This window comes from Oncorhynchus nerka, linkage group LG23 (assembly GCF_034236695.1).
Source record: "Oncorhynchus nerka isolate Pitt River linkage group LG23, Oner_Uvic_2.0, whole genome shotgun sequence".
NCBI lineage: Eukaryota > Metazoa > Chordata > Actinopteri > Salmoniformes > Salmonidae > Oncorhynchus > Oncorhynchus nerka.
This window is the reverse complement of record NC_088418.1, coordinates 12,672,897-12,700,482: the sequence shown is the minus strand read 5'-3', so window position 1 is coordinate 12,700,482 and position 27,586 is coordinate 12,672,897. Positions and strand designations below refer to the sequence as shown.

Here is a 27,586-nt window from a genome sequence, read left to right as displayed (position 1 = left end):
GTTCATTACATCACATTTCCAGATCTTCATCAGTGAGACCAGAAAGTGTACTGCTAGCTATATCTGATGAAGGTCTGGGATATTTCACTGTTAATCCTAATTGGTTCAGTCTAGCAGACACTTTCACCACTACTACTCTCTCTCTGTTTCTCTCTCTGTTCCACTCCATTCTCCAGCGATGAATGTGGTATCCATGGAGCCAATGGTGGCCTTGGTGGAGTGATCGTTAATGAAAATATAAATGTATTTCTCATTCCTCCCTCTCCTTCGCCCCTAATAAACATGGCATCCATCTGTTGTTGTTGCAGACATACTAATAAGAATTTCATTTGTATTTATCTCTCCTCTCCTACTCCCCCATTCATCCATTCATACAAAGCAGTATGCTTTGCCCTTAACTGCACACACAGAACTACATCACGATAGTCTTTCATGGTTGAGGTGTTGAGGAGGAATTGACTACTTCTCTTCTTGTCTTTTTAAGAAACATTTGTGTGAGGAAAATACCTAACCACTTGTATAATCTATTTGCATACACTTCAAACAGAATTATCCACAAGACACGACACTACGGGTTTCTTCCCTGCACCCAGCCTAAAAACAGATCTAATGCGTCTCGCAGTTATGTGTAGAACCATGTAATCATGGAATGCTCTGCCATCAGAGGTTACTCAGGCAAAAAAACAAGTTAGCTTTAAAATACTAATAAATAAAAAAACATATTGTATCACTTCTCTTTCTAAAGATCAAATGTAACTGTACTTTATATATGAATATATGAATAGTGTGTAAATAGTATTTTTATTGTCTCTTGGTGTCTTTCCAATATTTGTACATTTTATGTGGACCCCAAGAAGAGTAGCTGCTGCATGATGCTAATAAACTAAACCCCTCCCCCTCTATCTCCGTAGCGATGACCACGGTATCCATGGAGCCCCTGCTGGTCCTGATGGAGCTGATCCCCAACGCCACCGACCCGCCTTTAGACTCCACCCCTTCCTCTCCAGAAGACACCGCCGCCACCTTCACAATAGGCTGTATTCTCTCCCTCATGTGTCTGGTCGGCGTTTCCGGAAACATCTACACCCTCGTGGTCATGTGTCAATCCATGCGTTTCGCGGCGTCCATGTACATTTACATCATCAACTTAGCCCTGGCTGACCTCCTCTATCTGTTGACCATTCCGTTTGTGGTCTGCACGTACTTCCTGAAAGGTTGGTATTTTGGCGATGCTGGGTGCAGGATTCTAATCAGTATGGATTTTCTGACGATGCACGCCAGCATTTTCACGCTGACCATCATGAGCACGGAGAGGTACTTTGCCGTGCTGAAACCGCTGGACACAGTCAAGCGGTCAAAGAGCTACCGCAAAGCCATTGCGGTGCTTGTATGGGTGGCTTCCCTGGTCCTGACTTTACCCATGATTCTCAGTATTCAGATGATGAAGGTGGGGAGCAAGGCCATGTGCCAGCCGACTATCTCACCGCTGTCCTATAAGGTGTACATCACCTTCCTGTTCTGTACCAGCATTGTGGCTCCGGGGATGATCATTGGCTTTCTCTACATCGGACTGGCTCGTACCTACTGGATCTCACAGACAGAAACCTTCAAACAGACCAAGAAACTACCCAACCAAAAGGTCAGTCAATTAAACTAAGTCTCTTTATGTCAATCAAACTAAATATCTCTCTCTGTCTTACCATTATTTAGATATGTCAAAGGAATATCCTTTGGTAAAAGAAATTCATGTGATTGATTGCTGTAATCATGTAAATCCCTGTCCTGTAGGTCTTCTAGCTGATCTATATCTAACTCCATCTTGTTCTTCTCTATCCTCTAGGTCCTCTATCTGATCTTCACCATTGTACTGCTGTTCTGGGCCTGTTTCCTGCCCTTCTGGATCTGGCAGCTCCTGGGTCAGTTCCAGCCCTCCATCCATCTCTCCACCAAGTCCAAGCGCAACATCAACTACTTGACCACCTGTCTCACCTACTCTAACAGCTGCATCAACCCTTTCCTCTACACGCTGCTCACCAAGAACTATAAGGAGTACCTGCGGAAGCGCCAGCGTACCTGGACTGCGGGCAGCTACTTCAACCGATGGAACCGGTTCCAGCGATCACCAAGGAGGTCGCTGTCCTCCAGCAGCCAGCAGTGCACGGAGAGCTTCGTGCTCACGCACACACCGTCTCTGCGCACCACGCACAACAGCAGCCTGTGAGGTATAGGAGAAGAGGTTTCTGGTCTTGGTCTTATCGTGACATTATCTCCACGTCTGCTACCCATTTACGGCGACGTACAGATGTCGGATCTTAACTTAATCACTATTTTGTCGCAGAGAATTTTCCTGTTGCATCAGGAAATTCAAATTAGCCTCGTGATTGGCTGAAAATGAGCAGTTGTCTTTCTCTCCACTCGGGGCAGTTGAGGCATTGGGATCGGGTCTTGCTATCAAAATTATGTTATCTCTCACTGGCTCAAAATTTAGGCCTAGGTTTCATTGCTGCAACATTTAAATGTAAAAAAGGTATCTGAAATGCAGCCATACACATCAACAACTGTTGTTTTATACAGCTTTATAACACAAGATAGATATTGGTCTCCGTTAGGCTACGACATACGAGTGTCTAGTGTATCCAAAAGTTACAAATAAACTCAGCCATGGCCTGGTCGAGAGGTTAAGGTTGCTGCCTTCAGTATATAGGTTTCCATGTCGATTCTGGCCCATTTCCTTATGGTAGAAATAACTCGATCCCCCAATTGACTTGATGTAGTTACATATTTCAAAGATGGACAGTCCAGGGTTATTTTCAACAACCACAAATATGGACAGTCCAGGGTTATTTTCAACAACCACAAATATGGACAGTCCAGGGTTATTTTCAACAACCACAAATATGGACAGTCCAGGGTTATTTTCAACAACCACAAATATGGACAGTCCAGGGTTATTTTCAACAACCACAAATATGGACAGTCCAGGGTTATTTTCAACAACAACAAAATGATCACGTGCGGCAAATACAAAACGTTTAGACATTACCGTGAAATGATTACAAATGAGATCTAAAAAATATATATAATAACACAATAAAATAACAATAATGAGTACCGGTACCGAGTCAATGTGCAGAGTATGAGGTAATTGAGGTAATATGTACATGTAGGTAGAGGGAAAAGTGACTAGGCAATCAGGATAGATAATAAACAGAATAGCAGCAGTGTCTGTGAAGAGTGTGAAAGAGTGTCTGCAACTAAATGTAGGTGGCATCAATATTCATGTGTGAGCCGGATTTAATTTAATCCTAGTAAAAAGTCACTCTCTAAGGTCAGTTAGGATCAACACTGAAAGAATAATAATAACAGAGAGAACAGTTTATTTCAACTTATTTCTTTCATTTCATTCTCAGTGGGTCAGAAGTTTACATACACACAATTAGTATTTGGTAGCATTGCCTTTATATTGTTTAACTTGGGTCAAATGTTGTGGGTAGCCTTCCACAAGCTTCCCACAATAAGTTGGGTGAATTTTGGCCCATTACTCCTGACAGAGCTGGTGTAACTGAGTCAGGTTTGTAGGCCTCCTTGCTTGCACATGATTTTTCACTTCTGGCCACACATTTGCTATAGGATATTGCTCCCAAGGATGAACCAGACTTGTGGAGGTCTACAATTTTTTGTCTGAAGTCTTGGCTGATTTATTTTGATTTTCCCATGATGTCAAGCAAAGAGGCACTGAGTTTGAAGGTAGGCCTTGAAATACATCCACAGGTTCACGTCCAATTGACTCAAATTATGTCATTTAGCCTATCAGAAGCTTCTAGAGCAATGACATTATTTTCTGGAATTTAAAGGCACAGTCAACTTAGTCTATGTAATCTTTTTACACACTGGAATTGTGATACAGTGAATTATAAGTGAAATAATCTGTCTGTAAACAATTGTTGGAAAAATGACTTGTGTCATGCACAAAGTAGATGTCCTAACCGACTTTCCAAAGCTATAGTTTGTTATCAAGAAATTTGTGGAGTGGTTGAAAAAATATTTTGAATGACTCCAACCGAAGTCAATGTAAACTTCCTAATTCAACTGTATGTAGAGTGTGAATGTGTGTGTTGGAGTGTCAGTGTAGTATTTGTGACTGTGTGGGTAGAGTCCAGTGAGTGTGCATAGAGCCAGTGCAAGAATGTCAGTGCAAAAACAACAAAGGAGATCAATAGCAGTCTTCTGGCTTGCGGTTAGAAGCTGTTCTGGAGCCTTTTGGTCCCAGACTTGGCATTCCGGTACCGATTGCTATGTGGGAACAGAGTATGACTTGGTGGTGATGTACTGGACCGTACGCACTACCCTGTGTATTGCCTTGCGGTCGTATGCCAAGCAGTTGCCATAGCAAACAGTGATGCAACCAAGCAAGATGCTCTCAGTGGTGCAGCTGAATTCCTTTTTGAGGATCTGAAGGCCCATGCCAAATCTTTTCAGCTTCCTGAGGGGGAAGAGGCATTGTCATGACCTCTGCACGACTGTGTTGGTGTGTTTGGACGATGATAGGTCCTTAGTGATGTGGACACAGAGGAGCTTAAAGCTCTTGACACGCTCCAATACAGCCCCGTCAATGTGAATGGGGGCGTGCTCGGCCCTCCATTTCCTATAGTCCACGGTCAGCTCCTTTGTCTTGCTGATGTTGAGGGAGAGGTTGTTGTACTGGCACCACACTGCCAGGTCTCTGACCTCCTCCCTATAGGCTGTCTCATCGTTGTCGGTGACAAGGCCAACCACCGTTGTGCTGTCGGCAAACTTAATGATGGTGCTGGGGTTGTGGGTGAACAGGGTGTACAGGAGGGAACTAAGCACACACCCCTGTGGGGCCCCGTGTTGAAGAACATCCTGGCGGATGTGTTGTTGCCTACCCTCACAACCTGGGGACGGACCGTCAGGAAGTCCTGGTTCCTGTTGCAGAGGGAGGTGTTCAGTCCCAGGGTCCTTAGTTTAGTGATGAGCTTGGAGGGCACTATGGTGTTGAACTCTGAGCGGTAGTCAATGCACAGAATTAAGCTTTAATATTGCAGATAAATCTGCATCATATCCAATTCCCCATATATATATATATATATGTTTTGTAAATATATACAATATATAAAATATGTATTTATTTTCCCCTAACCTTACCACCCCTCCGCTAGTTGGAGTAAACTATTGGACAACAACACTTAGTCTTCTACTTCCAGTTTATACATACTATATACATTTTACGGACACAGTATATTTTACAATGGTTATCTTTTGTTTGTTTTTAGTCCCATCCTTCAGCTACCCTCAACCCCTCCAATCTATCTCTGAACACTATCCAGTCCCATCCTTCAGCTCTACTCAACCCCTCCCATCTATCTCTGAACACCATCCAGTCCCATCCTTCAGCTCCACTCTACCCCTCCCATCTATCTCTGAACACCATCCAGTCCCATCCTTCAGCTCCACTCTACCCCTCCCATCTATCTCTGAACACCATCCAGTCCCATCCTTTAGCTCCACTTTACCCCTCCCATCTATCTCTGAACACCACACCATCCCAGTCCCATCCTTCAACACCATCCTCCACTCTACCCCTCCCATCTATCTCTGAACACCATCCAGTCCCATCCTTCAGCTCCACTTTACCCCTCCCATCTATCTCTGAACACCATCCAGTTCTGATTTCAATTTGGCATATATTTTTCAACCTTGCTATTTCACAAAGTTTTGAACCTAAATACATTTTACGGACACAGTATATATTAAATTAGTTATCTTGTTATTTTTCGTCTCACCCTTCAACTCCACTCTACCCCTCCAATCTATCTCTGAAACGCATTCCATTTTGATTTCTATTTGCCATATATTTTTCAACTGTGCTGTGATATTTCAAAAAAGTTATGAACCTTTCTATTCTCGTAGTTTCCACAGATAGTAAATCAAATATAAATATTTTGGCTAAGAGTGTTATTATATGATTGCTCAATTGACTATGACTTTTTAAATCACACAGCAGTGCTATTTGCAGAGTTAGATGCAGGTAGATTTTTCAATTCTTCAGCCATTCCTGTGACCAAAAACAAGCTACTTATGGACAATACCAAAACAAATGATCTAATGACTGTCTCTTCGCAGCAAAATATGCAGAGCTGAGATGGTTGAATCCCCCATATATATAAATATATATAAAACATATATAGAAAACATCCTATTGGTTGCAAGAATTTTGTATAATAATTTAAATGATGTACCAGTTCATAAACCATGTGCCATGGCATCGGTACTTCGAAAATATTTTCCAAAATATTTTGCAATCTATATGACACATCTGTACATTGTTTGGTCCTTAAATGACGCTGGTATACTTTGTTATTTATCACAATTTTATTTAACCCATTTTGGTCTTCAATGCAGGGCAGACAGACAAGTTCTTTACTTTCTCCCTCTTCCACTTGCCTCTTCCATTTTTGCAGTAATGCTGCAATTAGTTGGTTGTAATTTTGAGTAGAGCAGACATTTCAATATATTTTTGTTAGCTGCATGTGTGACATAACTCCACCAGTCCTATTTATGATACAATTTACAAAGAGTTTTCTGATTTAAAAAAAATATATATACATTTTTTGTTTTTTTATTGATTATTATATTTGAGTTCAACCAAAATATTTATTGTAATATTTATTCAATTTTCTGGTGGATTAAACTGAAATTGCAACCAACTTTCAATGGCTTGTTTTTAAAAAAGCAATATTTTGGAGAAGCTTTCATGTTCAAATAACCAAAAGTGAGAGGTTGTAATCTGAATAAAGGGAAAAAGGTCATTCTTGAACATGGGGTGAGACATTCTTACTAATCTGCTAGAGAACCAGTTTGAATTTATTAAGTATAACTTTTGCATGACTGAATCCTATAGTAGTGCTTTAATATTTAATAATTTATTCCCTCTGAATTCATATAAATAGGCCCATTTAATTCTGTCTAGCTTCCCGCTCCAAATTAAATATAATATTTTCTGCTCATATAATAAATAAAAAAACAAGTCACTAGGTCATAAGCAAATAAATAAACTGGGATATGACTAAAGAGTTAATCAGGGCGATTTTTTCCTCACAAATAGACAGGTATCTTCCTTCTATGGTTGCAAGAACTTATCTATTTTTGCTAACTTTATATTAAAATCTAGTGAGATCTTTTTTGGGGGGGGGTATGTCCACATCCCTGTCAGACCATTTTATTGGTAAACTACACGGTAATGTAAAAGTTTTTTTTTTAATGATGCAATACATAATATCATCATTTTCTAACCTCTCATCACTCCTGAGAGGTTCGAAAAATGGCTCCTCTATGAGGCTGTGGAGGGATACAAATTGTGGATTTAAAATAAAACATGAATCAGCGTACAATGACACATTTATTTTTAAGCCCTGGATGTCTAGCTCCTTGATATTATTGTCGTATCGGATTTTAATAGCTTACATTTCAATGGCCATTGTAAATAGATATGCCGATAGTGGACAACCTTGTTTTACTCCTTTTGACAGTTTAATACTTTATGAGAAGTAGCCATTATTTATTAGTTTACACCTAGGGTTACTATACTTAACTTGAACCCATTGTATAAGAGATTCTGCAAAATGCACATATTCCAGGCATTTATATATAAAAACCAGTCGTACTTTATCAAAAGTGTTTTCAAAATCAGCTATGAATACCAGGACTGGTTTCTCAGATTTTTCATAGTGTTCTATTGTTTGCAGTACTTGTTTCCAATGCATCATCCACGTTTTAAAAAACTGTCTGATTAGGATTAATAATATCTAACGATACCTTTCAATTCTATGCCTACGCATTTTCCTCAAATTGTATTTTATTTATTTATTTCACCTTTATTTAACCAGGTAGACAAGTTGAGAACAAGTTCTCATTTAAAATTGCGACCTGGCCAAGATAAAGTAAAGCAGTTCGAAACAACACAGAGTTACACATGGAGTAAAACAATGATAATAATACAGTAGAAAAATAAGTCTATATACAATGTGAGCAAATGAGGTGAGATAAGGGAGGTAAAGGCAACAAAAAAAGGCCATGGTGACAAAGTAAATAGAATATAGCAAGTAAAACACTGGAATGGTAGATTTGCAGTGGAAGAATGTGAAAGATAGAGATACAAATAATGGGGTGCAAAGGAGCTAAATAAATAAATAAATACAGTACGGGGAGAGGTAGTTGTTTGGGCTAAATTATAGATGGGCTATGTACAGGTGCAGTAATCTGTGAGCTGCTCTGACAGCTGGAGCTTAAAGCTAGTGAGGGAGATACGTGTTTCCAGTTTCAGAGATTTTTGTAGTTCGTTCCAGTCATTGGCAGCAGAGAACTGGAAGGAGAAGCGGCCAAAGGAGGAATTTGTTTTGGGGGAGACCAGAGAGATATACCTGCTGGAGTGAGTGCTGCAGGTGGATGCTGCTATGGTGACCAGCGAGCTGAGATAAGGGGGGACTTTACCTAGCAGGGTCTTGCAGATGACCTGGAGCCAGTGGGTTTGGCATGAGTATGAAGTGAGGGCCAGCCAACGAGAGTGTACAGCTCGCAGTGGTGGGTAGTACGTGTAGGTCTGTAGATTTTAAGAAGCCTTTGAAGAAGGGGATGACCGCAGCTGCTTTCCAATCTTTGGGAATCTCAGACGACATGAAAGAGAAGTTGAACAGGCTAGTAATAAGGGTTGCAACAATTTCGGCAGATAATTTTAGAAAGAAAGGGTCCAGATTGTCTAGCCTGGCTGATTTGTAGGGGTCCAGATTTTGCAGCTCTGTCAGAACATCAGCTGACTGGATTTGGGAGAAGGAGAAATGGGGAATGCTTGGGCGAGTTGCTGTGAGGGGTGCAGTGCTGTTGCCCAGGGTAGGGCTAGCCAGGTGGAAAGCATGGCCAGCCATAGAAAAATGCTTATTAAAATTCTCAATTATAGTGGATTTATCGGTGGTGACAGTGTTTCCTATCCTCGGTGCAGTGGGCAGCTGGGAGGAGGTGTTCTTATTCTCCATTGACTTTACAGTGTCCCAGAACTTTTTGGAGATTGTGTTGCAGGAAGCAAATTTATGCTTGAAAAAGCTTGCCTTGGCTTTTCTAACTGCCTGTGTATTTTGGTTTCTAGCTTCCCTGAAAAGTTGCATATCAAGGGGGCTGTTCGATGCTAATGCAGAATGCCATAGGATGTTTTTGTGTTGGTTAAGGGCAGTCAGGTCTGGAGAGAAGCAAGGGCTATATCTGTTCCTGGTTCTAAATTTCTTGAATGGGGCATGCTTATTTAAGATGGTGAGGAAGGCATTTTTGAAAATAACCAGGCAACCTCTACTGATGGGATGAGATCAATATCAATATCCAGGATACCCCTGCCCGATCGATTAGAAAGGCCTGCTCACTGAAGTGTTTCAGGGAGCGTTTGACAGTGATGAGCGGAGGTCGTTTGACCGCTGACCCATTATGGATGCAGGCAATGAGGCAGTGATCGCTGAGATCTTGGTTGAAAACAGCAGAGGTGTATTTAGAGGGCAAGTTGGTTAGGATGATATCTATGAGGGTGCCCATGTTTACGGCTTTGGGGTGATACCTGGTCGGTTCATTGATAATTTGTGTGAGATTGAGGGTATCAAGCTTAGATTGTAGGATGGCTGGGGTGTTAAGAATGTTCCAGTTTAGGTTGCCTAGCAGCACGAGCTCTGAAGATAGATGGGGGGCAATCAGTTCACAAATGGTGTCCAGAGCACAGCTGGGGGCAGAGGGTGGTCTATAGCAGGTGGCAACAGTGAGAGACTTGTTTTTAGAGAGGTGGATTTTTAAAAGTAGAAGTTAAAATTGTTTGGGTACAGACCTGGATAGTAGCACAGAACTCTGCAGGCTATCTTTGCAGTAGAATGCAACACCGCCCCCTTTGGCGGTTCTATCTTGTCTGAAAATGTTGTAATTTGGGATGAAGATTTCAGAATTTCTGGTGGTCTTCCTAAACCAGGATTCAGACACGGCTAGAACATCCGGGTTGGCAGAGTGTCCTAAAGCAGTGAATAAAACAAACTTAGGGAGGAGGCTTCTAATGTTAAGATGCATGAAACCAAGGCTATTACGGTTACAGAAGTCATGAAAAGAGAGCGCCTGGGAATAGGAGTGGAGCTAGGCACTGCAGGGTCTGGATTCACCTCTACATCACCAGAGGAACAGAGGAGGAGTAGGATAAGGGTACGGCTAAAAGCTATGAGAATTGGTCGTCTAGAATGTCCGGAACAGAGAGTAAAGGAGGTTTCTAGGGGCGATAAAATAGCTTCAAGGTATAATGTACAGACAAAGGTATGGTAGGTTGTGAATACAGTGGAGGTAAACCTAGATATTGAGTGATGATGAGAGAGATATTGTCTCTAGAAACATCATTGAAACGAGGTGATGTCATCGCATGTGTGGGTGGTGGAACTAATAGGTTGGATAAGGTATAGTGAGCAAGGCTAGAGGCTCTACAGTGAAATAAGCCAATAAACACTAACCAGAACAGCAATGGACAAGGCATATTGACATTAAGGAGAGGCATGCTTAGTCAAGTGATCGTAAGGGTCCAGTGAGTAGTGAAGTTGGTTGGGGTCACGATTCAGACAGCTAGCCGGGCCATCGGTAGCAAGCTAGCATAGGATGGAGGTCTGTTTTTAGCCACCTCGTGCGTTCTGTCGGTAGATTAGTGGGGTTCCGTGTGGTAGAGGGGATCAATCCAATTGGCAAAATAGATATAGTTATAGTGACCCAAGAAAAATTGTCCGATAGACCTATTCAGATAGCAGCCGTTAAGACAGCTAACGATTAGCGGACCGCAGATGGGTGTTCAGGTAACGTCGCGGTGGAGGGGCCAGTTGGATAACTCCCTCGGGCAGGTAACGTCGGTAATCCAGTCGTGAAGGCCCAGTGGGGCGCCGCATCGGCAGTAAAACGGGTCCGGATAGGTGATTGTAGCCCAGGAGTGGCTGATGGAACTCTTCAGCTGGCTAGCTCCGGAATAATCGATGTTTGCTCCGGGATCAACGTAAGCCATTAGTCACATGGATAGCAGCTAGCTAGCTGTGAGATCCAGGTGTAAATGTCCAGAGCTTGCGGTTGAAATCCGGGGACATGGAGAGAAAATAGGTCCGGTATGTTCTGGTCTCAGTCGCATTGTACAAAACTGGCGATAGCTTTTCGAGCTACAGGATAGCTGATGACCACAACCAGTGGTTAGCTGAATACTAACGTTAGCCAGTAAACTGTCTAGCTAGCTCCTGGCTGGCTAGCTTCTGGTTGGCTAGCTTCTGGCTGGCTAGCTTCTGATTTTTGCAGTACTGAAGTGTAAGGGGCCTCCAATCTTTTCAATGGACTGGATAATTATATTTAACACTTGGTTCCTGTTTCAGTAAGAACGAAATTAGACCTTGTTGAGTATCTGATAATCTACATTTATTTTATTTAGGAGTGGTTAAAACATGCTAATAACGGTCCTCTGAGTACATGAAAAAATGGATATACCTCTACTTATATGCCATCCAGCCCTGGGGTTTTCCTGGACTGATAAAGGCTTTAATTGCATCAAGAAGTTGCCCCTCTGTAATCTGGCCTTCACATGAGTACAGCTGTTCATTTTATATTATTAATAGAAGAAAATAATCCTTACAATTAACTTCTGTTAGTGGAAATGGAGGAGACTGAAAAAAAAAACATATGCTTAATAAGGTACTTTGCTTCCTTATTCAAAATATTGTTTGTTGAATCATTGGTGAGTGGGTCATTTGTAACACATTTCCGTAATTTTTTGTTGTTGTAACATTTATATGTTGACGATAAAAAAAATATTTGGTGTATTTTTCACTTAATTTTTATAATATATTTACTACACTCTCTCTTTCTTGAATAAGTTCCTCCATTTCTTTTTTTCCCCCTCTAACATATTCTGTGCCTCTATGGTACAGTTTTTATTGCTATCTATCTGTACTGTTAGTCCCTCTATTTTTTTTGTTAATATGAATTTTTTTGACCTAAACTTCTTTTGTTTTAAAGACAAGTATAAAATTGCATGGCCTCTAAAGGCACATTTAAAAGTGTTCCATACAATAAGGGCTTTGTTAAGTCATACAAAGTCAGTTATAAATTATTCTGTCCTGGTTAAAAACAAGTTGTAATTAAAAACGCTTTGATAAGATTTCCAATATCCTTGCCCACGTGGAAATTCTGTAAGACTAATGTATAGGCCAACTATTTAACGGTACGACCGCATTCTGTCTCCTATCAACACTTTTTTAAAACTTTTGGTGTCAGCGAGAATGACATAAGAAAGTAGTCAAGCTTGATTTAACCTCCGCCATGTGTATCTCACTAGGTCAGGATTTTAAGCCTAAAATATGTATATCTCACTAGGTGAGGATTTTAAGCCTCCGCTATGTATATCTCACTAGGTCAGGATTTTAAGCCTAAAATATGTACATCTCACTAGGTCAGGATTTTAAGCCTAAACCATGCATATCTCACTAGGTCAGGATTTTAAGCCTAAAATATGTACATCTCACTAGGTCAGGATTTTAAGCCTCCTCCATGCATATCTCACTAGGTCAGGATTTTAAGCCTCCTCCATGTATATCTCACTAGGTCAGGATTTTAAGCCTCCTCCATGCATATCTCACTAGGTCAGGATTTTAAGCCTCCTCCATGTATATCTCACAAGGTCAGGATTTTAAGCCTCCTCCATGTATATCTCACTAGGTCAGGATTTTAAGCCTCCATATATCCACTAGTTCTAATATATCCATGATATTCATACTTTCCTGTCGTGACTTAACTAACATTAATCTGAAGACTGTTATTCATCTAATTACCTAAATATGTTTAATTGTTACCCGATTAAATTAATCATGTAATAATGAACTCATTAGGATCTGGGGCACCACGAGAGCGACAAGATGGCTGATTGTTAGAAAAGACATGGAGAGGCCGAGAGAGAAAGAGCGACAGAGACACTTAACGTTGGCACATTTAGAACCTACCCTCATTTATAGGACTCCTATATTTTGCACACAAACTGCCGCACGCTTGGAGTAAGAAATTATGAATGTACTTACGTTAAATGCCTTGGTTCGCGGTGTATCTCTCTCGGGAACCGGGCCGCCTTGGAAATGGGTTTGGGCCTTTTTTGGCCTATTTAAAAAATCATGCATATCTTAATTTATTTCCACAATTAAATAATAATATGTATAATAGTGTAAGCAGTTCATACGAAGGATTGTGATCTATATCCAGGATTACATTTTTGGCTAACAATTATTGTGATGCATCTTGTATTGTCCCTAAAATCGTTACCCCATAGCAACAGATGTGGGATACACACACACACACACACACACACACACACACACACACACACACACACACACACACACACACACACACACACACATACACACACACACACGCACACACACACTCCCCACCCTTTCCCCACAAACAATCACAAACTCAGATGTTCAACAGCTGTTCCATCCCTGAGCACAACTCAAGTGACGACTTGATGTGAAAATATGTGTACTGTTGTAGCTGTTTGAGAGGGCATGAACAATTGAGCAAGCCAGGGGAGATTTGATTAACCAATGTCAAGTACAGGCTGATGGTGCTCAGATATACACACCCCTACCATTATACACACACAGATACTGGTCCCCCATTGTGACTATTTTACCAAGCATCTCTGTGCCCCCAGGATCACAATAATATACCCCCTCTCTGAATGTCCAAGTGTGACCCCCTCCCCATGGGTTACTGCAGCTACTTTTGCCAGCTTTGCCACTACCTGGTTGAGGGCAACCCACCAAAATGACCAACTGTTAGGTACATGGTCACCAAGGTTCTCATTAGCAGCTTTGAGAGTTTATTTGTATATTATGCTCACCCAGAATTTGGCTTTGTTGGACAAACCCTGCCAGGCAGGCTCAGACTCTTGAGGTGGCAATGCTACTTTATTGGGTCTCTGACCGTGTTCATCTTTCTGTCTTGGTTGAGTATAGGTGTTTGTTTAGGCCAGGTGGGAAAGGGCCGTGTGGAGTGCAGTAGAGATTGCGTCATCTGTGGATCTGTGGATTTTCATCTGTGGATTTTACCCCCAATCTTGATAAGAAATGAACATACCAGACACGTTTAGATAACACAAATAATTAAATAATAACACAAATAATTAAATAATAACAGTCAGTAGGCTACACCAACATTAGTGACCATTCATATAAATTGCCACAGTAGATTTGCCGTGGTAAACAAGGAAATACATTATTGGCTTGGTAGGAGATAACAGTCCTGCCCGACTCGTTTAGAGGTGAGACATTGAACTGATGAAAAATGTATCAACCAGCAGTGTTCTGTTCAATCTTGGCTTGCTAGCTAGTTATTTGTTCATTCGGTTGATGAGTCTGTTTTGCTAGCTAGTTATTTGGGCATTCGGTTGATGAGTCTGTTTTGCTAGCTAGTTATTTGGGCATTCTGTTGATGAGTCTGTTTTGCTAGCTAGTTATTTGTTCATTCGGTTGATGAGTCTGTTTTGCTAGCTAGTTATTTGTGCATTCGGTTGATGAGTCTGTTTTGCTAGCTAGTTATTTGTGTATTCGGTTGATGAGTCTGTTTTGCTAGATAGTTATTTGTGCATTCGTTTGATGAGTCTGTTTTGCTAGCTAGTTATTTGTTCATTCGGTTGATGAGTCTGTTTTGCTAGCTAGATATTTGTTCATTCGGTTGATGAGTCTGTTTTGCTAGCTAGTTATTTGTTCATTCGGTTGATGAGTCTGTTTTGCTAGCTAGTTATTTGTTCATTCGGTTGATGAGTCTGTTTTGCTAGATAGTTATTTGTGCATTCGTTTGATGAGTCTGTTTTGCTAGCTAGTTATTTGTTCATTCGGTTGATGAGTCTGTTTTGCTAGCTAGATATTTGTTCATTCGGTTGATGAGTCTGTTTTGCTAGCTAGTTATTTGTTCATTCGGTTGATGAGTCTGTTTTGCTAGCTAGTTATTTGTTCATTCGGTTGATGAGTCTGTTTTGCTAGCTAGTTATTTGTTCATTCGGTTGATGAGTCTGTTTTGCTAGCTAGTTATTTGTTCATTCGGTTGATGAGTCTGTTTTGCTAGCTAGTTATTTGTTCATTCGGTTGATGAGTCTGTTTTGCTAGCTAGTTATTTGTTCATTCGGTTGATGAGTCTGTTTTGCTAGCTAGTTATTTGTTCATTCGGTTGATGAGTCTGTTTTGCTAGCTAGTTATTTGTTCATTCGGTTGATGAGTCTGTTTTGCTAGCTAGTTATTTGTTCATTCGGTTGATGAGTCTGTTTTGCTAGCTAGTTATTTGTTCATTCGGTTGATGAGTCTGTTTTGCTAGCTAGTTATTTGTTCATTCGGTTGATGAGTCTGTTTTGCTAGCTAGTTATTTGTTCATTCGTTTGATGAGTCTGTTTTGCTAGCTAGTTATTTGTTCATTCGGTTGATGAGTCTGTTTTGCTAGCTAGTTATTTGTTCATTCGGTTGATGAGTCTGTTTTGCTAGCTAGTTATTTGTTCATTCGGTTGATGAGTCTGTTTTGCTAGCTAGTTATTTGTTCATTCGGTTGATGAGTCTGTTTTGCTAGCTAGTTATTTGTTCATTTGGTTGATGAGTCTGTTTTGCTAGCTAGTTATTTGTTCATTTGGTTGATGAGTCTGTTTTGCTAGCTAGTCATTTGTTCATTCGGTTGATGAGTCTGTTTTGCTAGTGTTAGTGTTTCTGAATGGTCCCGTAGGGTTGGAGGCGGACCCGCTCTAGCCAGAGTAGAAGCCCCCATTGGTGCACAGCAGTCTTCTGTTTTGGTCACCCGACCAGTAGCAGGAGAGAAGAGTTGTTTATTCTAGGATGATGTTTGTCAGGGGTTCGTGAGGTAGAGGGCAGTTTACTATGGCTGGGTGTATGTGTTCATGCGATGGAATGTCTTTGTTTCCTGGAGTCGTAAGACAGCAAAACTGAGGAGATAGTGTTAGGGGGGGTAGTTTTATTGCAGGGAGAGTGACCTGGTTCCTGTTTTAGCAGGGGTACGTGAAATGATTTGAGTCAGGCGGATTAGCTTAGCGCTGTATAATATATAAGCTATGTGTATGAATATTTATATAACACTAGCTAGTTATTTGTTCATTCGGTTGATGAGTCTGTTTTGCTAGCTAGTTATTTGGGCATTCGGTTGATGAGTCTGTTTTGCTAGCTAGTTATTTGTTCATTCGGTTGATGAGTCTGTTTTGCTAGCTAGTTATTTGTTCATTCGGTTGATGAGTCTGTTTTGCTAGCTAGTTATTTGTGCATTCGGTTGATGAGTCTGTTTTGCTAGATAGTTATTAGTGCATTCGGTTGATGAGTCTGTTTTGCTAGCTAGTTATTTGTTCATTCGGTTGATGAGTCTGTTTGCTAGCTAGTTATTTGTTCATTCGGTTGGTGAGTCTGTTTTGCTAGCTAGTTATTTGTTCATTCGGTTGATGAGTCTGTTTTGCTAGCTAGTTATTTGTTCATTCGGTTGATGAGTCTGTTTTGCTAGCTAGTTATTTGGGCATTCGGTTGATGAGTCTGTTTTGCTAGCTAGTTATTTGTGCATTCGGTTGATGAGTCTGTTTTGCTAGCTAGTTATTTGTGTATTCGGTTGATGAGTCTGTTTTGCTAGATAGGTATTTGTGCATTCGGTTGATGAGTCTGTTTTGCTAGCTAGCTGCATGCAGTGTCTGTTTACCTAGCTAACATTAGCTAACTTTTTCTTGCCAATTCCCCTTCCCTTATTGTGTTGCACCATTGGGGTTGGTGTTACTAGTTAACATTAGAGGCTAAGTTGTTCTACTCTTACTGTAAACAATTTGAACAAGCCTAAAAATATGCAAAACTATTAACCAAATGATTGCACATTAATAAAAGTAGTTGTGGCTTCAGCAACTTGAACAAGCACTGAAATTTCAGCAGTGAGGTTAATTTCTCACCCCTTGTCTCTGCTTGTTGTCACTTGACCCTTTAAAGGACAACCCAACCTGACACCCTACAGATGTAAAGAACTTGTTGTGAACCTCCCAGCCGCCAGGATAATCACCATAAGCCAAAATAGTATTCAGGAGTGTGTAACATCACACTTTTAGCTAGAAATAGATTCACCCATGGATTTGTCTGAACATTGTAGTTTAATAAGCTCATTCTAAGATACAGATGTGATTTCTGTCCCAGGGGGATGCTCCCTGCGCAGGTATTCAATTTAGACCACGCTAGTTGAATTAGCTGAATTAGGTGTTAATGTACCTGTAAACTCCTGTCATGTGTATGGAAAAAAAACATGTGGCTGTCATGACAAAAATGTGCCCTCCTTTACTGAACAGGCGTATGAATGTTGGAGGCTCATCTCTTTCAGATGTCCCTCATTTGGGAATGACTTATTTTGGACAATGGACTGTGTTTTAAGGACTCATGCACAGATGCAGGAAAAACCAATACAAACGTTAACATTTATTCAATCATTACAAGTGTTGATGTCTCCACATGTTTCTAGTTTTGAGCCTTGGCCAGCTGGTGACGGCAGTTCATCTGTCTAGTCCCCTGCAATGAGAGAGAAAGGCATCGTGATATCACAATTCTGTATGCATTTCATTTACAATATATTCATGTTTGATATGCATTAATATACTTAAATTGGACAAATTATCTTTCATCACATGCCAGTATTTGTTTTGTATCTAATACATTTAGTTTACACTAGGATGAAGTAGCCTTTTCCTTCTAATCTAGTTAGAATGCATCGTATCACCTTTTAATATCAGTTATCTACGAATATTAAACAATGTTGTCTTGAACATCGGTGTAATTTAATGACCCGCGTGTGATAATTGTATGAATTAATGACAATGCAAGCCTACCCATTAAAGGGGTAAAAAAATATTCTCTTTTGTAATATTAGCTTCCCGGTGAAACACCACTATTCTGGCAATTCATCTTCTTAAACAGTCTGTAAAATAGCTTATTTAGCTTTCTCAAAAAATTGCCTGTATGATATAATGGGCGCGAATGTACATGTTTTGTCCACATCAGCAGACCGAGCAATATGTGAGAGGAGGACCCTATACTGTACAATAATTATTCTGGTTGGTGTCAACTTCGTTCATGAACAGGTACTGAGGGGAGATCGATTATGTTACTTGCTCACATATTATTCGTGTTGGATATTTCCATTTTGGCATATTTGTTCCCTGAATTGTGAATTGCTGGTACTAGTTGCTCACTCTGCTACAGTTGCTACAATGTGGCTGCAAACGTCTCGCGCTCTGTGGAATGTGAGTGGTGCCTTTGAATACCTTCCCAAATGGCAGTAAACTAGTGGCACTAGTGACATTGGAGGCAGGTATGCAGCATCCTTTGGATTGGTTAAATAATAACCGTATGTTATACACCAACATCATTCATACAAAGTGTCAAAACAATGTCCCAGCACTGGGCGCAAACTCATGATGCTCATAGCCCGAAGCATGCTGCTCATACCACTGCGTTACTGCAGTTCACAATGCTCTAGCAAGCTGTGAGAGTACTTGATGATACTTGATGATATGAGGTTAGCTGGTTTGCAGAGCCTACCCCTAACCATAGCCCCCTGGGTGCTGCATTGTACAGCCCAGCTGACCCCCTGGCAGGAATTATACACTCTAAAACCTGCTGCAGGATTATATTCTTCCTGCGACGAAATGTGTCACATTAAGATTGGAGTACTGTACGTTTGATGGGTGTTTAGGATGTACAGTGCATTCTGGGACATTATTGCAAAATGTTGAATAAAAGGTTGAAGCGGTCTGAATACTTTCCGAACGGACCGTGTGTTGTGTGTCACCACGGTGATGTCAGTTTTTGAGAAACAGACGAGGAGGTTGATGCGTGGTTTCGGGGCTTCCCCTGATGTTATCTCACTTGTGTCTCTCCAAACATATCTGCTCCTAGGGGAACAACTTGTGCTGTATTGTAATGTACACCAAGTATAAAAAAACATTAGGAATACCTGCTCTTTCCATGACATTGACCTGACCAGGTGAATCCCGGTGAAAGCTATGATCCCTTATTGATGTCACCTGTTAAATCCACTTCAATCTGTTTAGATGAATGGGAGAAGACATGTTAAAGAATAATTTTTAAGCTTTGAGACAATTGAGACATGGATTGTATATGTGTGCCATTCAGAGGGTGAATGGGCAAGACAAAATATGTCAGTGCCTTTGAACAGGGTTTGGTAGTAGGTGCCAGACCCATCAGTTTAAGTGTGTCAAGAACTGCATTGCTGCTGGATTTTTCACGCTCAACAGTTTCCCGTGTGTACACTCAGTGTATGTTGCCATAGGGTACCGTGCCTTGTGGGATGAGGGCTGTCTTTGGTTGTTCATGAAGGCTATAACCGTGCTGAGGTGTAGAAGGAATGTCCCCTTGAAGGACCAGAAACATAAATAATGAATTATTCTTTCCCTGCTCTAAACTCTTCTTCAGTCTTTACTGCAGCTCTTCATGCCTTTAAGTCTATTCCTAGACTAAAATAAATCTGTCTGTCTGCGGACATGTCCATGCCACTGGCTGCCCATCTTAACCAGTTGCTTCTGAAGACTGTGAATCTATGTGAGTGGAAGAGGGAGCTGGTTCAGCTTTGTGTTGAGCGACTGTTGTCTTCGAAGTCAAGATACGCCAGTTTCTTAAGCAGAGCTCGCAGCTGAACAAATGTGCTCATGGAGTGTGTGTGGGGAGATGCTCAGTGTGTATGTGTGTGTGTGTGTGTGTGTGTGTGTGTGTGTGTGTGTGTGTGCATATCTCTGCTTGCTCTATCTGTGGCAACCCTGTGACTTAAATGTGCTTTGGCGAGGAAGCAGGGGGATTCAGAGAAGCTGATTGCAGTGAAGAGGAATGGGCGGGGAGGAGGGGGAGGGAGATAGGAAACATGCGCTGGGCACAACGACCCCACACACACACAGACTCACACACTCCCACTCTTACTCTCTCTGCCTCCTGCTGCCTTTCTCGCTCTTTCTCTCTCGTTCTCTCTCTCTCTCTCTCGCTCTCTTTCCCTCTCTCTCCCTCTCCACCATTGCAGTACACCTAGTGGAAATAGGTCTTAACAAGCTGTAGAAAATATAGGTATAGGTGAAAACTGTGGGTGCCAACAAAGGGAATCATTTTTTTTAATATAAAGCAAACCAGTAAAATGTTTGTCTTGCATACACATAAAGACATAGTGAAGGGATATGAATTGTAGGTCTTTATAATCATAATATGTGGTCATAATTAATGCCAGACTGAATCAGCAGGGAAGTTGTCTCATCAAATGTCTCCATATTCGAAAACAATAAAAACTGCATTGATTTCTGTTGTGTAGTGTTGAGTTTCATTGCAATCAATTCAACAAAAATTTATATTCAATCTATATGCTTCACTACATTTTGTGTGTCTGCCTGTCTGTGTGTGCGTGAGCATGTGTGTGTGTATTTATTCAGGCTATAAAAACAATTGATAGGATTTTCCTTTGGCGTTCAGCCAGAAACATAATCTGGGAAGACAGTTTATTTCTTTGGTCTGTAAGTGTTTTACAATAGTATTAATTAGCTTGTGATTTATTCTCGCTGATGAATGAACATCAACAATATAATCTTTACTGTGTTCCAACCCTTATCTTCTCACATTCTAGTTTGTACTTGTCCCTCAATGCCAACACAACACAACTGGCTACTCCACAGTGAGTTCAGATCACAGCACAACGCATGTGCCCTTCAGAAGGACTATTTTCTACATATGTTGGTCTGTTGTTCACGTTACAGGCACTGTGCATGTTACTGTTTATATGATGAAGACAGCTTGTCTGTCGAAACGTTGGACATAAATATGTTTTGCACCTGAGCTCCTAGAGTGTGTGGCTCTCCTTTATTTTTTAACTGTTTATATGACTGACATATATTTGTCAAAATGGAGTGTGTCAGATAGATAAATAGATAGATAGATATATTGTGTGTGTGTGTGTGTGTGTGTGTGTGTGTGTGTGTGCGTGCGTGCGTGCGTGTGTGTATGTGTGTTTAACCCCACTGTAAAATACACTAGTGTGACTCAGCAGGGTGTATTCTAGGGCAAGGAGTAATATCTCAATACTGACTGACACAATCTCTTTCACACACACACACACACACACACACACACACACACACACACACACACACACACACACACAGCATCTCCCCACACACACAGTACACAGAGCATCTCCACACACACACACACACACACACACACACACACACACACACACACACACACACACACACACACACACACACACACCTGTGTCTGCTTAAACTTTCACCATGGAGAAGAACACAGCAGATCCATTTAAGGAATCTATTCTGGTTTATATTTCTGTTTGTTTCAGTTTACACTGTAGCCTAGCATTCACATCTCTGTGGTGAAACCCCAGTAGTCCAGTACTCTGATACGATCCCATTCCTTTCCTGACCTTTATCTATTTTTTCATATCCTCCTTGTCTCCGCTAAGCAACTACTAAACATTTTTTATTTTATGAAGCTGACAGCATTTTATTGACAAGTGTATATAAATATGGTATTTATCCTCCATTTTACAGAACCAAACCGTGAATATGACATAGTGGAAAACGAAGGTATCACATACATGATCTGAAAAGCTCATTTTGACATGTTATGACCTTTAGGAAAATCAATACAGTAGAGGGGAACACTTTCTGAGACACACCATATCCATCCAGCCTAGGTAAAGACTAAAGTCTAACCCTAACCCTAACCCTAACCATATCCATCCAGCCTAGGTAAAGACTAAAGTCTAACCCTAACCCTCACCCTAACCCTAACCCTAACCCTATATCCACCCAGCCTAGGTAAAGACTAAAGTCTAACCCTAACCCTAACCCTAACCATATCCATCCAGCCTAGGTAAAGACTAAAGTCTAACCCTAACCCTAACCCTAACCATATCCATCCAGCCTAGGTAAAGACTAAAGTCTAACCCTAACCCTCACCCTAACCCTAACCCTATATCCACCCAGCCTAGGTAAATACTAAAGTCTAACCCTAACCCTAACCCTATATCCACCCAGCCTAGGTAAATACTAAAGTCTAACCCTAACCCTAACCCTAACCCTAACCCTAACCCTAACCCCATATCCACCCAGTCTAGGTAAATACTAAAGTCTAACCCTAACCCTAACCCTAACCATATCCACCCAGCCTAGGTAAAGACTAAAGTCTAACCCTAACCCTAACCCTAACCCTATATCCACCCAGCCTAGGTAAATACTAAAGTCTAACCCTAACCCTAACCCTAACCATATCCATATCCACCCAGCCTAGGTAAAGACTAAAGTCTAACCCTAACCCTAACCCTAACCATATCCATATCCACCCAGCCTAGGTAAAGACTAAAGTCTAACCCTAACCCTAACCCTAACCATATCCATCCAGCCTAGGTAAAGACTAAAGTCTAACCCTAACCCTAACCCTAACTCTATATCCACCCAGCCTAGGTAAAGACTAAAGTCTAACCCTAACCCTAACCCTAACCATATCCACCCAGCCTAGGTAAAGACTAAAGTCTAACCCTAACCCTAACCCTAACCATATCCATCCAGCCTAGGTAAAGACTAAAGTCTAACCCTAACCCTAACCCTAACCATATCCATATCCACCCAGCCTAGGTAAAGACTAAAGTCTAACCCTAACCCTAACCCTAACCCTAACCATATCCATCCAGCCTAGGTAAAGACTAAAGTCTAACCCTAACCCTAACCCTAACCATATCCATATCCACCCAGCCTAGGTAAAGACTAAAGTCTAACCCTAACCCTAACCCTAACCCTAACCATATCCACCCAGCCTAGGTAAAGACTAAAGTCTAACCCTAACCCTAACCCTAACCATATCCATCCAGCCTAGGTAAAGACTAAAGTCTAGGTAAAAACTGAAGTCTAGGTAAAGACTAAAGTCTAGGTAAAGACTGAAAGGTCTGAGTGTAGACTAGAGGGACTCAAACATTTTCAGTGCAACAGTCCTAAAGTAAGTTCTGTAATTTCTTATTGGTTGATTGAAGACGTGTCACTACAGTCCCTGGTTTGAATCCAGGTTAAATTACATCCGGCCGTGATTGGGAGTCCCATAGGGCGGTGCACAATTGGCCCAGCGTTGTCCGGATTTGCCGGGGTAGGCCGTCATTGTAAATAAGAATTTGTTATTATTAACTGACCTGCCTAGTTAAATAAAGGTTAAATAAATAATAATGTGTCTCAGGGGATTGAATACTTATATCTAATAAATTGATTGGATGGCTGATTGGCTGATTGATATGATCCTGTTTCGTTCAGTTAAAGGTTTAAGGTGTGAGTGAGTGAGAGAGAGACCGCAGACGAAGTAATGAGAACAACACTGTGTAAGTTATTGGTCCAACTTCCTGTTATGGCCAGAAAACTGATGCGGTTAATGAGTTTGGCTTGGAGGAGAAAATAAGAAAGAAAGAAAGAAAGGAAATATCCCTCAAATGAAAGTAAAGCTCTGACAGAAAGAGCACTCCCAACACTAAGAGCTACTGCTCAATGCAGACCCATTTCTCCCTTCCTGTAACATACCATAGAGGCTTATAGCCTCTGAACCCAGTGACATCTGCTGTCTCACACGGCTGGTGGAAGTGCCCCTACTTAATGCCAAAGATTGTCTATTATATTGACAAGATAGTCAAGTGACTGCTCTAACAATGGAAATATATGGAAAGGCAGGTGGGAGGAGGTAGGATCAGGTGGGACCATTCTAGCCAATGAGAGGGCAGATATGCATGTTAACTACTACAGGCCATTGAGATGGATAGAGGACTCATATTTGTATCTGTACCATTATAGAGTAGCACAGTATGAGTCATAGTACCCATGACACCTAGCAGTCAAACAAGGAAATGCGTCCTATTGTTTTTCCACCATTCATTTTTCCCATAGGGGATTTTAGAAACCCTTATTATAAAGGCTTTGTTTCGTGTAGGCTTACCCTGGTGTGACGTTTTGATAACAGTGTAAATCTCTCTAGGTTAAGCCTACACAAACACAGCCCTTATTTGAAGTGTTTCTAAAATTCTCTATGGGAAAAAATTATGGTGGAAAAACGATTGGAACCATTTCCCTGTTTGACGGCTAGGTTGTATGGGTATTATGACACTTCCATTGTTGGGCTCTATAGCATCTGTGACAGCATGGGCAGCACCATTGAGACTATCTCCATTTTAAAGTAGTCAATTTTATTCTTCTTCATTGGGTGATTGCACCCAGTTGACTACTTTAAAATGGTGGAAGCCCTCAATGGAAATGTCCATGGTAAAACGGGTTATATCCATGATGAGTCCTATATCTATCCCTATGACAACAGGCAGGACTCCGATATAAAGTGCTTTTGTTTACTTTTTGCCAAAATGCCACATATGTCCACTTATATCAGTGCATTCGTAACAACTTAACCATTGCGAAACTCCTATTCAGTCAAATAAGCCTCACGAAGCAAATTAGCAATAAAGTTTCGTTTTTGACACTCTCATTAATCTCCATTCCCAAAAAAGTTTTACTTTGTGGCCTTATTTTCGTGGATAATCCATAGAGATAGATAGAGGACTCATATGTAAATCTGTGCCATTATAGTGTCTGTGACAGCATGGGCAGCGCCATTGATGCTACAACCCATAGCAGTACCCACCCAGTTGACTACTTTGATTACTTTAAAATGGTGGCAGCATGGTGGAAGCCCTCTCAATGGTGCTGCCCACGCTAAACAGCCTTTTGGCCACTAGAGCCTCTATCATCCTCTATGGTGCCATCATATGTAGACACAACACTTCCTAGTGCAGGAAGTAGCCACATGCCAATCTCCAGAGCAGAACATTTTGTTAATAAACTACAGTGCCTTCAGAAAGTATTCATAACCCCTTAACTTTTCAAACATTTCGATTTTGTTTCTCTGTCAAAGTGGAATTATGTTTCCGAAGTCACTATAGCACATGTACTATATGCCTACTTTAGCCTACCGTATATTTTGCACTCAAGTTGTAGTAGTAATATTTAGCAATTAATTCAACGGACTATGATGTCATGTATCCTGCCTTGGCCACTCAAACGTAACTAACTGTGGACTCAGCATTCAGCTCAAGTAAACTTCTTCCTCCCTTTCTGAAAGCATAAAGGTTTGCTAATAGAAGTGGAGATTGCTCTGTGTTCCATAAAGGAATCAAATTAGATGAGTTATCGGTTGGGAAGGAATTAAGTTCTTTTTTTCTTTTTTTCTTTTAATATCATCCATTCCTGTGTCAAGGGTTGGAGTGTCTAGAGACACTACTAAACAGAAACAGATATCCGTAGGAAAGTCCTGTGACTTCTAATAAAGTGCAGCTGCCTTTTGTATAGAAATGCATTTGCCACAAAGAGGACGATTAACAAATAAGCAAACAAACACATTACAAACAGGTTATGAATAGCAGGCACAATATCTAGAACATTCCCAAGAATTCAACTCTCCTCCGGTTTGTATTTCATGGTGTCATTTCCACCCTACAGTATACCTGCTCTCAGACAGGCCAAAAACAGCGCAGTATATCTTTGTGTTTTCATTGTCATAGTGGCATATCTAAACACCTGCCTTTTCCTTCCGAGATATGTACGGGAAGTGAGTCGGCAGAAAGAGGAGAGGTTTAATACTGAGAGAGTTGGAACGCTATACTCTGCAACTGGATCCTGGACTTCCTGACGGGCAGACCACAGGCTATGAGGATTGGCAACAACACCTCCTCCACACTGACTATTAACACAGGAGCCCTCCAGGGGTGTGTCCTCAGTCCTCTGCTGTACTCCCTGTTCACCCACGACTGACTATTAACACAGGAGCCCCCCAGGGGTGTGTCCTCAGTCCTCTGCTGTACTCCCTGTTCACCCACGACTGACTATTAACACAGGAGCTCTCCAGGGGTGTATCCTCAGTCCTCTGCTGTACTCCCTGTTCACCCACGACTGACTATTAACACAGGAGCCCTCCAGGGGTGTGTCCTCAGTCCTCTGCTGTACTCCCTGTTCACCCACGACTGTGTATTAACACAGGAGCCCTCCAGGGGTGTGTCCTCAGTCCTCTGCTGTACTCCCTGTTCACCCACGACTGACTATTAACAGGAGCCCTCCAGGGCTGTGTCCTCAGTCCTCTGCTGTACTCCCTGTTCACCCACGACTGCGTGGATTTGCATGACACCAACTCCATCATCAAGTTTGCTGACGACACTATGGTTGTAGGCCTGATAACCAGCAATGACGAGTTGTATTAATGGAAAATAAAACACAAATATATTTGCATTAGATAAGTATTCAATCCCTGAATCAATACATGTTAGAATCACCTTTGGCAGTGATTACAGCTGTGAGTCTATCTAGGTAAGTCTCTAAGAGCTTTGAAATCCTGGATTTTACATTATTTGTCCATTATTATTTTTACAATACTTCAAGCTCTATCAAGTTGGTTGTTGATCATTGCTAGACAGCCATTTTCAAGTCTTGCCGTAGATTTTCAATTTGATTTAAGTCAAAACTGTAACTAAGCCACTCAGGAACATTCAATGTCATCTTGGTAAGTAACTGAAGGATATATTTAGCCTTGTGTTGTAGGCTATTTTCCTGTCCTTCAGATTTGTTTCCCAGTGTCTGTTGCAAAGCAGACCGAACCAGGTTTTCCTTTAGCATTTTACCTGTGCGTTTCTTTGTATCCTAAAAAACTCCCTAAGCCTTGCCAATGACAAATCAAATCAAATGTATTTGTCACATACACATGGTTAGCAGATGTTAATGTGAGTGTAGCGAAATGCTTGTGCTTCTAGTTCCGACATTGCAGTAATAACCAACAAGTAATCTAACCTAACAATTCCAAAACTACTACCTTATACACACAAGTGTAAAGGGATAAAGAATATGTACATAAAGATATATGAATGAGTGATGGTACAGAACGGCATAGGCAAGATGCAGTAGCTGGTATCGAGTGCAGTATATACATATACATATGAGATGAGTAATGTAGGGTATGTAAACATTATATTAAGTAGCATTGTTTAAAGTGGCTAGTGATATATTTTACATCAATTTCCATCAATTCCCATTATTAAAGTAGCTGGAGTTGAGTCAGTGTGTTGGCAGCAGCCACTCAATGTTAGTGGTGGCTGTTTATTAACAAGCATACCCATAACATGATGCAGCCACCTCCATGTCAGGAAATATAGAGAGGGGTACTCAGTGATGTTTTGTGTTGGATTTGCCCCAAACACAACACTTAGAAATCAGGACAAAAAAGTGAATCTCTTTGCCACATTTTTTGCAGTATTACTTTAGTACCTTACTGCAAACAGGATGCGTGTTTTGGAATATTTTTATTTTGTACATATTTCCTCACACACACCTCATTTAGGTTAGTATTGTGGAGTAACTACAATGCTGTTGATCCATCCTCAGTGTTGTCCT

At 41.1% G+C, this 27,586-nt stretch overlaps 1 protein-coding gene across 1 annotated transcript in view; it reads left to right on the top strand.

Moving 5' to 3' along the window:
- Positions 1 to 27,586, top strand: part of LOC115106151 (urotensin-2 receptor-like) — a 134,984-nt gene that overhangs the window by 1,761 nt on the left and 105,637 nt on the right. The window contains exons 2-3 of the mRNA XM_065007873.1: positions 912 to 1,639; positions 1,841 to 2,222. Of these exons, the coding sequence (XP_064863945.1) occupies positions 912 to 1,639; positions 1,841 to 2,221 (1,109 nt within the window). The 3' untranslated portion in view covers position 2,222. The remainder of the gene's footprint in view (positions 1 to 911; positions 1,640 to 1,840; positions 2,223 to 27,586) is intronic.